A 15426-nucleotide genomic window follows, 5' to 3' on the forward strand; every position below is an offset into this window, starting at 1 on the left:
ACAGCGACGCAGAGCATCTGATCTCATGTGAGAATGTCTCTGAATTGAATTCAGACTAGCTCCTTTTCCACGAAGATTAATTACCGTTCTCGTCTCATGTATCTGATACGATCAAATTATAAGTCATTATTTTATGTCTGATTTTCGTATGTAATTTAGCGGCGAAAGCCAAAGGAATATTCGGGGCCCGTTTGAACGAAATGCTCGAGGAAAGTGTAAAGTTGACGCGTATGTGGGCTGCGTTTATGAGCATATCATGCGTGTCCGGTGTAATAAAGAAATATATTTCTGCGGATACGCACGGCACCTTCGGTGGTGGTAGGTGAAGCAGTATAGCGATCGCATTAGAGCCGCGCGTGGGAGCGCATCACGTATTTACGATCGGCCGAGATCTCGCAAGGGATTTACCGGTCTTTCTTGGTAGCTTCGAGATTTCTGTGTAATACGAACAACGCTATGACTAATACCGTGAAACAGGCGTGCTCTAGACCGTGAACGTAACATTAGCGAAGAAATACCAATCTAATCTAAAGATTTAGAATTGTTTCACAGGTGTTTCGTTTAAAAGGAATTTACTCGATTTCACGATTAGACGTTGTTTCGTTTTACGGGGTTGTTCAAAAGCACCGAACCTTGAGGATCGACTTGTAGAGTGAGACTCGAGGTTGACATACCGACAAAAGGGGAACGTCGCGTCGCACGTCTGCCAACGTGCAATCATCGTTACGAGCGTGAAAGCTCGCTGTTCCGAGTCCCGCGGCACGAAGCGGAAAAGTTATGACAATGAAGACTCAGGGTACCCCGGGTCCAAGAAAATTACCGTTCGCCGCTTTATACGAACGGCATAATTTCTCTGATATTACGCGTGGAAACGTACCTCACCTACGCGTCCTCTCATCCATGTTTTTCTAATTTCCCTCCACTAGCCTTACGTCGGCTAAATTTCGTCCTTATTACGTTCCACAGCAAAGCTCGTGCTCAAATTTCTTTAATAAATTGATTCAAGACGCTTATCGTTTGTAGCAATACGTTCGAAAACTAATACTGAGAAACGAGTTGTTTCAAGACGATGTATAATTTTTAAAGGTCTCCTCCTCTGACCTCATGGAGTTTCTCCCCTTCGTTATTTCCGTTCAGCCTCTGTCAAATGATCACTTATCATTTACTGGAATCGATTGAAACAGTTGGTGGTTACAATACAATAAACGCACCCCGTCGAGCAGAAAATTACAACGGAGGAAGATACGTGCGTCGTGATATTTGTGCAGCCAGAGGCCGGATACGTGAAATTTCCTCTTTTCCCGTGTATTCTTCCCTTTTTCCCCTTGTTATTATACTCATTCTTCTTTGCGAAAAGTGAACAGAAAAATGACAAGAGCGGCGTACGTGTGGGCTGTATTGTGGGTCAGCTCGCCTACGTCTCGGAGATGAAGTTGGACGCGCATCCAACGGCGACGAGACGTTTCCTTGCGAAAGTGCTCGATAGGTTCGAATAAATAATGAAGCAAGCTCCCCGTACAGAGATAGAGCGCGACACACTTGCGCACAAACAAAAAGGAAAACCTTGATTCACTCTCAAATTCCTGAATTCATTTCGTCCCACAATCAGTCTGTCAAATTGATACAATGGTAGAATACTAAATTAAGAAAATATCATTTTCTGTATAAGATGATTTTGCGCAACTTTAGAATTATTTTTGACACGTCCCTTGAAAACCATGAGACGAGAAGCTCTAGAGAAGCTTCTGCTTTAGATTTCATCGGATGTCTAATTAAACGAGAGTTAATGAAACCAGAAACTCAATCTCCATCCAGACATGGCAGTACTTGTGCTTGAGAAGGTCGTTGTACTATGAGTAGGATTCTAGCCCTTTCTATTTTCGTCGAAATCGCTCGTTGAATCATCATCGCCTGTAGATACTCGCTACGCATGGCCACTCGACGGAAGGAAAAAATGAATTATCGTTTCACCATTGAACAGCAGGATGGAAAATTAGATTGCCTGGATCGATACGCGGAAGATAGCTCTCTCGGGCCTCGGGCCTCGTCCACTCGACGTTATCCAACTTGCACGTTTCCGTTTCAAAAGCTTTTTGATAAAATATCAGTACGTCGAGGAGGCTTGCTTAATTGCGTTTTAAATCTGATCAATCTTATACAGGGAGCGAACCGCGATATTTTTAGCAATATTAATTTGTATACTTTAATAATTGCTTGTACTTTTTTTTACTATAATTCCTATCTCCATTTCTCTGTTACAGGCTCACGTGGTGTCAGCTTTCGAGCAATCTCTATCCAACATGACACAACGTTTGCAGCAACTCACCGCAACAGCCGAGAAGAAGGTGAGCGTTTCATTACCAATATAATGTTTTTGGTATTACTTTCTACAACGGAATCACCAAATTGCATAATGAGAAAAAAAAACAAATCACTTCTAATTCCGTCGAATGAATTTGTATCTTAATCAAAAGATTCGCCACAGTTTAAACATGAAGTCTTTGACAATACACCGATAAGAGAAAATTTTTCGGAATATTCCCACTCCCATCTCCGATTACTTCGCAGTTTCCGCAGATTAACAATGCTACATCTTAAACCCTACAGAAATGAGCAAACACCCCTCTCTGTATTTTGGTTTCATCTATAAGTTAACCTAAGTAATTACAACCTTTTTGAATACACTTGGTTAAAAAAAGACTTATCGTCACCCACGATGCAAACGAATCAGAGCTTAAACAGGACGGTCGACCGCTTGTTACCACCGAAACATCCGACACATAATCAAAGACTAGAACGACCAGGTGACATGAAATTCATGCAATTTCTATCTGCGTACCCTGATAATAAAGCGCAGCTAGTAAACGGTATGATCATGATTCCCATCCCCCCAGAAGACGCGAAAGCGCTTGGTCTTCGCGTACCAGACTCCGACAATTTCTCCATGAAACCGAACTCGACGTCGTCCAGGAGCTCCGCTGAGTTGTCCAGTTCGAGGTCACGCAGGAAACGATCGAACGACGATACGAAATCGAAGCGGGATCAGAAACGTCACCACAATACCGAGGTGAAACTCACGAAGAAGCTTCTTGACCTTAAGCAAGAGCAAAAAGCTCAGCGAGCTCCCACGTTGGAGAGGCTGACCAATTTCCAAGCGAAATTGGAACGCGGATTGAAAAATATCTCGCATAAAACTAAAGTACGGCCGAAGGCGAATTCGTACGGCGAAAAGGACTCGGACGTTTTGCAATCGAACGCGCCGCGGCGGCGTCTTTTGGCCGCCGGCAAACAGAAAAAGAGCTCGAGTTCGTCTCACGACGAAAAGCCGGGAAAGCTTAAGAAAGAGTCGAGCTCGAAATCCACGAGACAATTGTTCAGCACGGCTGAATCGTGGAGCAACGACTCTGTGGTCAGTCATTCGGACAACTGTGCCTGCTGTCACAGCCGGGAACCCTGCCCCTTTCACGGCAATGAATTCTTCGGTATAAAATGAAGATTACGCGGTCGTCTAAAAACCATTCGAACTAATACGCGTAAATTGATTGAAACTAACGCGTCGGAATACATATTATATATAGGATGTCTGAGGTATTTTTGAATTGGAAAGCTGAAAAGGATTATAAATTACGCGATGCATTTTATTGTATTTTCAGAACTAATGGAAATATAAAAGGAAGAATTTTTATGATATGTGATCGATTTTTTTAAAAGGGGAATCTCAAATTCTTATCTTTCGTGATTATTTTAATAACGTTTTACAAAATGTCATTTTTATTCGTCATCGATTTTATCAAGCATGCCATTGTAATTAAAAATATAGCAGGTACACGATTTAAAATTGGTCTTATAAGACTTTATTTTATTGAAATACCTGATGTTTCTTTAAATTTTAAAATTTTTGTCAAGGTATTCAATAAAGGAATTGCTGTCCTAACTTATGTGCTTCCTTGGTTTAAAATATCTTGGAAATAGTAGCTTTATTTTATGCATTAAGAAATTTGGAGAAATTAACTGAAGAGAAATAATATAAATAAACGAATCATATAATTAGGACACGAAACGTCATGAAAGATTTATTAACGAGTTCTCTCCATATTATTTATGGCATTATCAGGTAGATGAAAGTAACTATCTTAAACAAATCCGAAAGAAGTTCGAGATAGATACGATTATTAGAAATATAAATATTTAGAGCTGCCACAAATTTCGTACTTTACTGCACCACATTTCCATTCTTCTCATCTAAAATAATAGGATAAAATGCCGAGTTTTGTGTAAGTATTTATAAATAGGGAAAGAAAGTTTGTTTCTACCATCCTTTCTCTAATATTGCATTGTTTTGGTATGCATATGAATCTCGAGAAAACGAGATAAATCAGAAAACGCAGAGTCACTAATGATACGTATGCGTGCATCCGACTTCCTTAACTTGCATAAGTACACCATTATCCGCAAATCGCAGAACAAAATTTCTCTCGTACCAGCTAGGAAAAGGAAATGGCTGCCACTTTTATGCAGATTGTCTTTCTACAGACCGTAGTTTGTATACGTGTGCAGCACAGAAGAAATTTAAGTCTCTTTAATGCTTCTTAAACTGGTTCTCTGTTTTTACTTAGTCAGAAATGTCGTCAACGATTAATACAAGGAGAATGCTTATTAAAACCGAGACGTTTGTTATCATTTTCAGGATTCCGAGCTTCAGGAATTGCGAGAAACGATCGAGAGGCTTCGGAAACAAAGCGCGGAGGCCGGTTTGAACAATGGGCCGGCTAATAACGGCCGTCGTCACACCCTTGGCGACTCTGACTCCGGAACCACTGGTTGCACCGGGAACAGCAGCCACCAGGGTCCCTCTATGGCGAGACAACTATCAGCGGACAGCGTCACGTCGTTGAATTCGTTGAGCAGCGCTTGTTCAGCCAGCAGTCATCACAAGAAGAAAGGCTGGCTTCGTAGCTCATTCTCGAAAGCGTTCTCCAGGTCGCGGAAGAACAGACATGGTTCCGTTTCCGACGCCGAGGACTGCAAAGAGACCACCGGTGGAGATTTAAGCGCGCCGAACAGCCCGCGATTACCGAACGCCTCTAAACACGATTCTCCTCGGGGTCAAGGTGCTAGAAGCAACGGGCAGAAATCGCCCGAAGTCGAGAATCCCTTGACTGGAAGCAAGAGCAGCTCAGCACTGTACAAAAAGGAGGACGAAGATGTCGTGGAGTTGAAGAAGCAGCTGAGGGAAAAGGATCTAGTGTTGACGGACATCAGGCTCGAAGCTCTGTCCTCGGCGCATCAGCTGGAGTCATTGAAAGACACTGTTATTAAGATGAGGGTACGTATATTTTTTAGTTTATTGGTTCATTGTGAAAGCTAGTTTTTAACAGATATCACTATTGAAATTTACTATATGATCTTTATACATTAGGGAAACGAAGTACATTGTTATATTAGCTTCGAAATGACATTTTCTTTACAGAACGAAATGCTGAATTTGAAACAAAATAACGAACGTCTACAGAGATTAGTGACATCAAAGTCTTTAACTTCTTCGCAATCCTCGCTGCCCAGTGATCCGGACAGACGTTTCAGTATGACAGAAGTGGCGTCCACCGTTGCCGCGCTGGCGAACGGCGATGCGAGTACAACAGCGGACCAGCTAGAAGACTTGAACGTGCCGGAACATTCTGTCGTATCGTCAACGACGACGACTACCGGAGAACCGGCTATGGAACAAGACACCGATGGGAAAAGAATCAATGTCGCTATTTATCTAGGCAACGAGAAAAATTTCAACTATAATCTTGTAAATGGAAGTACTTCCGATGGTAGCATCGGTGAACCGCCACATTGTGTAATTGCCAGCGTCTGCATCAGCAACAAAACCACGTGGGACTCCCTCGATTCCACTGTTAGACGTTGCTTCAAGGAATACGTCTCGAGAGTTGATCCTGTGACGAATTTGGGACTAGGAGTCGAATGTGTCGCCGCTTATCACCTTGGTGAATCTTCTAGGTACGTATTTTAATTTTCTTTGATCAAAGAAATGTATTAATTTTCTCTTAATACTCGTCGATCCAGATGCATCACGGATTCTCAGCATCCGGAGTTGCTTCCCTGCGGTTATCTGATCGGTCATGTGAAGACTATTTACTTGGTGCTTTCCGGCTACTCGTGGCTGGCGGTGGACACTTTAATTCCGCGATCGATCGTGCAACGATTGATATCTCTGTTGACCGAGCATCGCAGGGTCATTCTGTGCGGACCCAGTGGTACTGGCAAGAGCTATTTAGCCGGAAAATTAGCTCACGCTCTGGTCGATGCCGACAACGATACGAAAGATGCGACGGCGGTGGCCACGTTCAACGTGGATCACAAATCTAGCAAAGAACTCAGACAATATCTAGCGCACATCGCCGAGAGATGCGACTCGAACGCAGCCGACGAACTACCAAGAGTGATCATTCTTGAGAATTTACAACACGCTGCTTCTTTGGGAGAATTGTTCAGTGGTTTACTCGGTACCAAACATTCGTCTTGTCCTGCCATTATCGGTACCATGAGCCAGGCCACGTGCAGCACCACAAACCTCCAGTTACATCATAATTTTAGGTATACTTTCCTTTCCGTTTACTGTAAATTCTAATTCATTTACATCATATCGATACCTTGTATATGTGCTAATCTTTAATTAATTTGTTCTTAGGTGGGTGCTGTGCGCTAATCATATGGAACCAGTTAAAGGATTCTTAGGCCGCTATCTAAGACGGAAACTATTGGAGCACGAGTTACGCGAGAGCGGTGGAACTAGAAATGCGGAAATGGCTGCAGTCGTCGAGTGGTTACCCCGAGTTTGGCTACATCTCAATAAGTTCCTAGAAACCCATAGTAGCTCCGACGTGACTATAGGTAAGATGCTCGCATGCGAATAAATTATATACGAGCGAAATTAATATGCCATTAAGACGCTGAAACAAATGTACATTCTTCAGGACCGCGTCTGTTTCTATCTTGCCCGATGGAAGTAACTGGTTCTCAAGTATGGTTCACGGATTTGTGGAACTATTCCGTGGTGCCGTATCTTGTGGAGGCAGTCAGAGAGGGATTGACGCTTTACGGTAGACGCGTGAGCGGAAATGGAAACGGCGATTCCCCCTGGGAAGATCCAACTCAATTCATCACGTCGAGTTATCCCTGGATTTCCACGCACGCGGTTCACGGTGGTAGTGATGCTCTTCTTCGTTTACGGCCCGAGGACGTAGGCTACGATGTTGTTACATCTGGGCATGCATCCGGAGTTGGCGCATCGAGTGTCAAGAGTCTTGGCAGTACGCACAGCGACAACGAAGGAGATCCACTGGTCGGTACCTTTTTGTTCGTATATTATATATATTGCACAATGTTTTAAAAAATAATTGCAGAATCCCGCGATACAATGGTTAATTGCAATTCCTCGTTGTTTCAGCTGAACATGCTAATGAGACTACAGGAAGCAGCCAATTATTCAAGTCCTCACAGTAACGACAGTGACTCGATAACTTCCCTCGACTCGTCACATACGCGGCACTCCGAAGATTTGAGTTCATCGACATCCTCTTCGAGAGGCGTAGAGTCGGCGCTTTAATTAAAGGATATTACTGTCGTTAACGAAGATGAGATACAACTTCTAAATGTGAACATGTACGAGGTCAGTTTGTAACATCCAGTTTGAAGAATACTAATAACGATTCGTGCTCACTCGAGCGTGTACACCAGAGAGTTATAAAATTTGAAAGGATAAAATATTGAAAGAATCAAAAGTAAATTTTTGATACCTTTAGGATTACGAATCTTCTCTTTCTAACTTTTTACTGATGAAGGATATCAAACTTTATAACGAACGATCGAACTCTAAGCGAAAACTGAGATATTTTGCAGTACCGCGTGCTACTAAACTCTTTATAAAAATAATAATACGTCCTCCCGTTTGTTCTTACATAAAGTGAGCAGTGTGTGCGCTATAGAAGAGAGAAGAATCGTCGAGACAAATTTTTTCAACGCCTACAGCTGGCCTATATTTATTCTAGACTTTATGTGCGTGATGCACTTCGGTGTGATATGTAATTAATTAAGAAATAATTAGGCGATATTCTTCATTGTTCTTTCGATCATAAATGTACCGACGTATTGGAACGCGTTTAAGTACGTCGTCACTCGATGCAATAATCTACGCTGCCGTTAACGGAGTCTATTTTAACAGATATACATTTCTATGATCAAATCAACATACGATTTAAATGTATAGTTCGACGCGAGCTCTTTACTCGGTAAAATTTGGATGGAATATACAGTATTATCATAGGGCGTAAAACAAAAGAGCAAGACGAAAAGGAGGAGAGACAAAGGGCTTCGGACTGAGCCAAGATTCCGGGATCGAGGAACCACGATTCCTCTCGTCCACTACTTTCAGGTAATAGCTTATCTTATTCGATATGACACAGATCTCATGGACGATCCGCTCAACGAAGCATTGTTTCGCCTTCAGAAATCCAGCGCAGTTTGAAGAGAAAGAGAAAGGGAGAGTGTACGTACTGATGGGTGTGTGTGCAAAAATAGTCTATTTATACATACTTTGCTACGAAAGCTCTATTTAATTATAAAAAAAAATATTAATATAATAATATATATATATGTATACACACACACACACAACCTAACGATGATGGCGCTAAATGTATGTTACGGATAAAAGTTTATAATTAGCCAGTAAGATACGTGAGTAATTCTGGTCATGTAACATTGTAAATACAAAACTTACGAATGTAATGTACGACGACGATACATTCGCAAATTCGATTCGAAATACCCAGTGGTAGCCTGCGAGATCTCATTTGATGACGATACATGTAAAGTGTAAAAAGAGAATAATGACGGGAAGGAATTGAATTCATGAGGTGTGCAATTTTACGAGATTGCACGGTGCATCGATGGAGTGGTGAAATGAGAGACGATAATACAGAGACTACACCGAATATACATATTGTACATGTTCAATAAAAATTGCCGAAGCCGGTTTCAGAATCGGTGAACACGTGATGTTCTGAACACGATGTGCATATAATCTAATGAATATACAGTCGCATTTACAGGTTTTTTACGTTTGTACCGTATTTATATGCTGTACGACGCTGCACTCGACCTTTATTTAAATAACGATAATTATTGTGTCATCAAATAAATCACATAAAACTTTACACCGTTCAGTTTAATTCAATATTTTGGCTCTTTTTAACCAGTTCATTTTGCCCGTTTTATGGAATGATCTTAAGTACATATGATCCCGCGCGTGTATTTCAACCACAAATAAATTTATTTGTACGGGACCATTTAAATTAAAGATACAAGACAAACTCCTCGTTTATTTATAAATTTTATTTAAATCAGAGGTATACATATTTCATTCGTTTATAAATATTACGTAATAAGCACTGAGTAATGTGAGTAAAATTAGGCTTGATTCTTATTTGATGAAATTCATCGAAAGGATGCGCCGTAAGAAAGTATGTCAATTATTCGATTTAAAATATGATTGATTCCCAGAGATTAAAATTGTTCCATAAACTGTAGGCTACCGATGATCTAAAATAACATTGGAAGCATACTTTTTACTCTTTATACAATATTCTATGACTGCGTAAATAGTGAGCAATCTCCTATCCATGGCGTTTAAATGTGCTTCTGTAATGAGGGGTTGAACGTCAGCCATTAACGATTCGTGAGCGACGAGCCTCGCGAGAACTATGCTCAAAGAGCCGCCACTAAACAACTTTAAACGATCCCATGTAGATTTATGAATCCTGAAGGTGTTAACGAAAACCATAAATTCTAGTGATGATATTGAAAATATTTTATTTATACGGGTACTCACATGCAACATTGATATAAAGGAGCTAGGATGTCAAAATGATCAACATCCGGGTTTCCGAGACTTTTCCCATTATCGATTAAAAGAACAGCTGGATTGTGAAAATTATTTTGCGCTAATTCGTAATGATGACGGTCACCGTTGTCCATTAAAAAGTCGAAAATCGCTGTGTCCACTAGATCTAAGAGTCTACTCGACGATTGCGGAGAATACGCTTTAGAATCTTTTACCTAAGAATCAATTATATACACCGTTATCGTGAAAAGTGACGAAAACTTTATATTTATATGTATCAAACGTACTTTCTCACAATAATTTTCGTCTGTCTCCCAACCGGCAAGTTTGTTCTTCTTGTAAGTCCTCTGCCACGGATGACGATGCTTGACAAGTCTTAAGTATCGCGGTAACCAGGAAATTAGAGCACCTTCCAAGATGTTCCCGTCCCCGCACACTGGATCCGCAGGAGAACAATAATGACAAACGCCGTACAAACAAGTATCATTACCGTCTTGATACATAGTGGAGTAAAGTTCGGGAGTCGCGCATGGTCGTACTTCGTTCCTTAAATCGACTGCAACAATAGAACGCAAAAATGCGCATATAATAATTTGTCAAAAATTTTAAGAAAATATTATGGAGAACAATATTCTAATGAGGCGTACATTTCCTTATAACGGTAAGCGGTACTCTTCTCAAGGCCAGTAAGGAAGATAAATGGAATGCTACTACTTCGGCGTTATGCCGATCTTTTCCATGATATACAGGCCCTCGGATAATTGCATCTCTAGAATACCACTGCGGCTTAAACATTGCTTTCGTTCCGTGTTCCAAAGTTAACATCAATTTCAGTTGCGTACCAAATGGTGCGTTATCCGCGCGCATTACTTTCGATTTGCGCAAGATGTCTAGAATCGTTCCTAATTCAGGCGCAACCGGTGGTATTAATTGGTGAGCATCAGGCCACTGGAAGTATGATACTTAATATCCAACAATAATAATCCTTCGAAGTGAGAACACTGTCGTTTTACGATACTAACGTTGTTGTTAGGAATACTCCATATATTTTTTTGAACGTTAGGCATTATTCTTAATTCGGCTAATAAGCGTTCGAGTACTATCGTGTAGCTAGTGTTTTGTTTGAAATATCGCGATGGCAATATTTGTATCTCTTCTTTGATTTTCTTTACCATATCTTTTGCAACTGATTTTTGCGAAACTAGCAAGTTCTGCTCCGCTTGGATTACTAACTGTTCCTGTTCTGGTTTCAATTGCGAGACGGGCATGCCTTTAGAGGAAGTTTTCTGCGACGAACTCTCCACGATCATTCGAATAAAATATACGTTGACGCTAAGAACGAGAATCAAAAGTCCGCTCAATGCGATGAGAGCGCAGCGTCGGCCAATCATCTGTGAACAAAATCGGACCCTTCGATCGAACACGTGTGAAGCAGATGGCGCGCGACCACTATTTTCTTCGACGCACACACATATAGCACAACTGTGAAGCTTACGTCATTTTCATTCTTCACGAATATTTTCTTGGTCAAATTTCCTACCATGCAATACAACAAATAGATAAAAAAGAAAAACAGCTGCCCGCAAAAATTAGGCCGATTGTTACATGATCGACGTTATCAAATGATCAGATCCTGACAGTACATGACAAGTATTAACATTGTAACGTAGCATTGTTGCCGTAAAAGCGCACGTTAGTTAAATGTAAACAGTATTGAAATATCGATTTTTAAGAAAAACATCTATCGACATCACCTTAGAAAATTGGCCACGCGGTCGTTGTCACCTGGTAATAAATATTTCTCTCATGTTTCGGCGAAGTCTCCGCTTAGATGCATCCAACTAGGACGAGGCGGCAGGTATCCGCCGCCATTTTTAACTCCTATCGTACTCGAGCGCCGTAAGGCTTTAGACAATTATCGCCGTCGTGTCTCCGATAAAATTTGGCATGGAACAGTTTCAAAGATAACAACTACAAACGTTAATTCGTATTTTGCAAAATAAACGCATCCGTATATTCTTTTAAATACCTCGTACATTATTTGTATCACACATCTACGAGTAACTCGTATTACACATACACGCAAGACATAGATTGCAATCACTGAGCGAAAATTATAATGAGGAATTTATTTTATAAAAACATGTAAACTACATAGTGAATATAATGAAATTAAATTTAGGCTACTACCCCTTGAAGGAGTTAGTCCCCTTAAAACGTGGTGGTGTTCGAATGGCTCGGCTCTAAATCATTTTTTATCTCTATAGTTACACTCGTACAAACATTTATGTCGATATATACATATTGGCGTGTACATTTATTCCCTTCGTTGTCTCTCCCTTTCCCGAGCAAGTTCTGTGGCGTAATCATAAGGCGAGCTTCTCCTGCGATTAATACGAAGTTAGAACTTTATGACTGGCGATACGTTCGGATAAGGACGCGCTTACTTATCCCGGTGACGATCCTTGTCACGGTAACGATCTCTACTTCTTTCTCTGTGCGACCTGTCTCTGCTCCGACTTCTATACTCTCTCTGCCTGCGACTTCGATCGCGGCTATTCGATCGTTTGCAATGTCGGTCCCTTTCTCGGTCTCTTTCCCGGGCACGTTCTCGTTCCCTTTCCCTGATACGATCGCGCTCACGTTCACGGTCTCTGTACTTGTCCTTACGATCCTCATCAGATCTAGAAAAAAAGCATTATTCGAAGGGAAGTAACGTTAAATAATTTTAACTAATTCAATATTATCGACCTGTGCAGGTACATACATATGATGCGCTTATTTGTAATAAGAGATATCAGGAATTAGCAATTTTAAACATCTCGATATTATATAGTTTTGTACAGTTTTTAGTTATTAAAAGATTCCGCTTTCCTTGATATCCAGTATGAACAAACTATCATCGTACGGTTATCACAAATATGGAGACGACTTATACATGTAGCTATTATGAAAAGTTTAATAAAAATTACAGTCGAAGTTTAAATATAAATATGAAAAGACTAGTTTATGGCAATAACTGAATTTGTAAGACGAGCAAGTAACTGTGTAAGAAGATAAGAACATGTACTAAAGAAAACTGAATGGTGATTCACTGAATTTTGCTGGTGACGGTAGGTCTTTAATCTTGATCAAACTCTTCTCTAACAAGTTCATAGAATATTATTAAACTTATATAAATTAGTAACGTGATTGTATTCATACCACGTAGACGCACCTGGCTCGCCAGTGACTCGTTCTTTCGGCCTCACCCCATTGAGCTTCACTGTCTGGGATATGTCGTGGTTGATTACGTGAGGTAAGGTTGCCGTTATCTTTTCTACTGCTGCTGTTACTATATTTCCCATGGCTATTCAGCGTGATAGGTGGTTTCGCGTTACGGGCGTTCATAGACTGCTGAGGGAATCTTTCTGCTAATCGATGTTCAAGTTCTTTTTGTATAGGCACTGGTATTCTTGGAAATAACGTTGAAAACCACTCTAATTTAGTAAGAAATTGTTTGAGAATATCACCCATTTTCATTACTTGTCCTCCTCCAGCTTTTACATCTAATTCTTCTTCATCTTCTAAATAATCGCTATACCAACTAAATAGATCAGCTGGCGGTTGTGTGTATCTGTTAATAATACGATATTTAACACACTGTTGTTCTATCGCATAGTAATAGTACATTCATATTTTTACCTAATATACATGAAGCCTAATGCCCGAATGTATGGCGAATCAGGATGATTAATAAGACCATTTAATTGTTTCCGTGTTAGCCTCAGGGTGAAAAGTTTATACAGTAGACAATAAGCTGTAGACACGATCCCACCAGCGCCGACTCCACGGACCTGCATGAACCGCTAAATTTACACCCCCTATGTCAGTTAATCACATTCATATTATATTATAATATATTGACCGAGAACATGCTACTCTGCAATTAAGTGTGGTGTTAAGTGAGACTGTCTGCGTAACGTCTGAATTCAGACTGGTTCGAGGCCAATATTTTCCTATTGCCTGTTTATACAGTATAGCAGTGAAAGTCTAACAGAATTAGAACTCTCACTTTATACAATTTGCTTTATGCTTTTTCACCTTTTGTACTTTTTTTGGCAGTTCTCATTTCATAGAGTGCCCAGGTCCTCTAAAATGCTATGAATTTTGACTATTTCTGTGCGTACAATAACAACTCTGTGATTTCCTTAAGTTTAGAGCAATAAATAACAGTTAACAGTGTATTAGAAAACATACTCACGCCTCCACACATGCCAGTCTGGCCTGCTGTTTTTCTGCTTCCCTTTTCCCATGGTTCCAAGTGAGATACTTTATAATAAATCTCATCAATAACCTCATGGTAAGTTTTTAATTCATATAAGTTCACTTTAAAATAATGAGACGACTGTATGTTCGTTAAAATCAGTGGATTTAAGTTCATAGTCCTTTCGTTACCCCATAAGGGCAGTATATTTGATTTTTTACCCTCCTTTTGTACTGGCCGACGTTCTTCGTCGCAACCACTGGAATTGTTCCATGGCGAACCTGTAAAAATTGTTCAAGTCTTCAAGCATAACACTAGCAGAGGTTAAGTGTCCTACATTGATTGTAAAGGCCTACGCTATGTCGTACCTATTTAATACATGTTATAAATAAAATACAAACAATGAAACGCATGAAATAATTAGTATATATTTACATACCGTCAGCTCCTTCCGTTTCTTGCATCTTTCTATTTAGCGTAAACCTGTAAGTCTCGCGAAGACGAGATTCAATAGGTCCGTCGCACCATATACACTTTTCACTTAAAAAAAAAGTTTATGAAGTTAACGAGTACAAGGAAAACAGGCAACGATATTTGTACACACGGGACAATTGGACACAAGTTCTAAAACCTCGAATATCGTTTTTTATGCAAGTATATAGAAACCTGACGTCAACGTCAACGGGAAGCGAAAGACACAATAGACTAAGGAATACGCATGTGTAAAAAATGTATACATCCGGTTTCGTTCACATTTACGCTCATTATTTCATCAAACATAACGAATTTAAGACTAGAATAATGGATATTTAAAAATTAAGTTCTTTATAAATCGTGTTCTCCTTAAATTCAACAAGCAAGAATTTAAGATGCTATATGAATTCATACCTCGATACGATTTGAATTACACATGCATGAATTACACAAAATGCATAATAGAATCTTCAATCATTAGTTCACTAATAAACTATTGCTTATAATTAACAATTCACATTTTCCATGTCTCAGTGTGAAAAATGAATAAATGATTTAAACATTATAATGTTGCTATTAAAATAACAAATGCAGAACACTTTCCCTAGAACAGTATTCCTTAGACCGGATTCCTTCCTTTATCCTTCGTAATCCACAGTGGATGTACTAATACAAATTCAACAAGTAAAACGTGTAACAATTTTACTTTCTCAAATTGAAGATGTATTTTATTTCTAAATATGTATCATATGAGTAGGAAATATTTTACAATTTGAATAAAGTGTAATTCACACGG

The 15426-nt window shown here is 39.9% G+C and overlaps 4 protein-coding genes across 10 annotated transcripts in view; 2 read left to right on the forward strand and 2 right to left on the reverse strand.

Moving 5' to 3' along the window:
• sick (sickie) overlaps positions 1 to 9224 on the forward strand; it is a 127015-nt gene extending 117791 nt beyond the window's left edge. For all 5 annotated transcript variants that reach the window (XM_018020140.2, XM_018020142.2, XM_018020141.2 and 2 more), the window contains 7 exons: positions 2262 to 2345; positions 4688 to 5326; positions 5471 to 6006; positions 6073 to 6603; positions 6698 to 6900; positions 6984 to 7351; positions 7457 to 9224. In XM_018020140.2, the coding sequence (XP_017875629.2) occupies positions 2262 to 2345; positions 4688 to 5326; positions 5471 to 6006; positions 6073 to 6603; positions 6698 to 6900; positions 6984 to 7351; positions 7457 to 7615 (2520 nt within the window). In that variant the 3' untranslated portion in view covers positions 7616 to 9224. The remainder of the gene's footprint in view (positions 1 to 2261; positions 2346 to 4687; positions 5327 to 5470; positions 6007 to 6072; positions 6604 to 6697; positions 6901 to 6983; positions 7352 to 7456) is intronic.
• On the forward strand, positions 2354 to 4667 carry LOC113463992 (uncharacterized). Its single transcript, XM_026811401.1, has one exon. It carries the CDS (start codon positions 2717 to 2719, stop codon positions 3491 to 3493), a length of 777 nt encoding a protein of 258 aa, XP_026667202.1. The 5' UTR covers positions 2354 to 2716; the 3' UTR covers positions 3494 to 4667.
• Positions 9225 to 9381: 157 nt separating the features above from the next.
• LOC108622338 (glycosaminoglycan xylosylkinase) lies at positions 9382 to 11795 on the reverse strand. The gene is made up of 6 exons (XM_018020152.2): positions 11665 to 11795; positions 10933 to 11301; positions 10558 to 10858; positions 10198 to 10466; positions 9899 to 10125; positions 9382 to 9827 (listed from the first exon to the last, which is right to left on the reverse strand). The coding sequence occupies exons 2-6, from the start codon at positions 11299 to 11301 to the stop codon at positions 9599 to 9601; spliced, it is 1395 nt and encodes a 464-aa protein (XP_017875641.1). The 5' UTR covers positions 11665 to 11795; the 3' UTR covers positions 9382 to 9598.
• A 229-nt stretch (positions 11796 to 12024) lies between these two features.
• Positions 12025 to 14940, reverse strand: LOC108622339 (pre-mRNA-splicing factor 38B). 3 transcript variants are annotated; one of them, XM_026811399.1, is made up of 6 exons: positions 14596 to 14940; positions 14154 to 14437; positions 13595 to 13758; positions 13128 to 13526; positions 12358 to 12594; positions 12025 to 12288 (listed from the first exon to the last, which is right to left on the reverse strand). In XM_026811399.1, exons 1-6 carry the CDS (start codon positions 14618 to 14620, stop codon positions 12228 to 12230), a joined length of 1170 nt encoding a protein of 389 aa, XP_026667200.1. In that variant the 5' UTR covers positions 14621 to 14940; the 3' UTR covers positions 12025 to 12227. The 3 variants fall into 3 exon arrangements, with proteins under 3 accessions (XP_026667200.1, XP_017875643.1, XP_017875646.1); XM_018020154.2 differs by having other exon boundaries at positions 12025 to 12294; positions 14596 to 14935; XM_018020157.2 differs by having other exon boundaries at positions 12025 to 12294; positions 13595 to 13746; positions 14596 to 14933.
• Between the last annotated feature and the right edge of the window lie 486 nt (positions 14941 to 15426).

This window comes from Ceratina calcarata, unplaced genomic scaffold (assembly GCF_001652005.2).
Source record: "Ceratina calcarata isolate Rehan_Ccalc_2016 unplaced genomic scaffold, ASM165200v1 scaffold218, whole genome shotgun sequence".
NCBI lineage: Eukaryota > Metazoa > Arthropoda > Insecta > Hymenoptera > Apidae > Ceratina > Ceratina calcarata.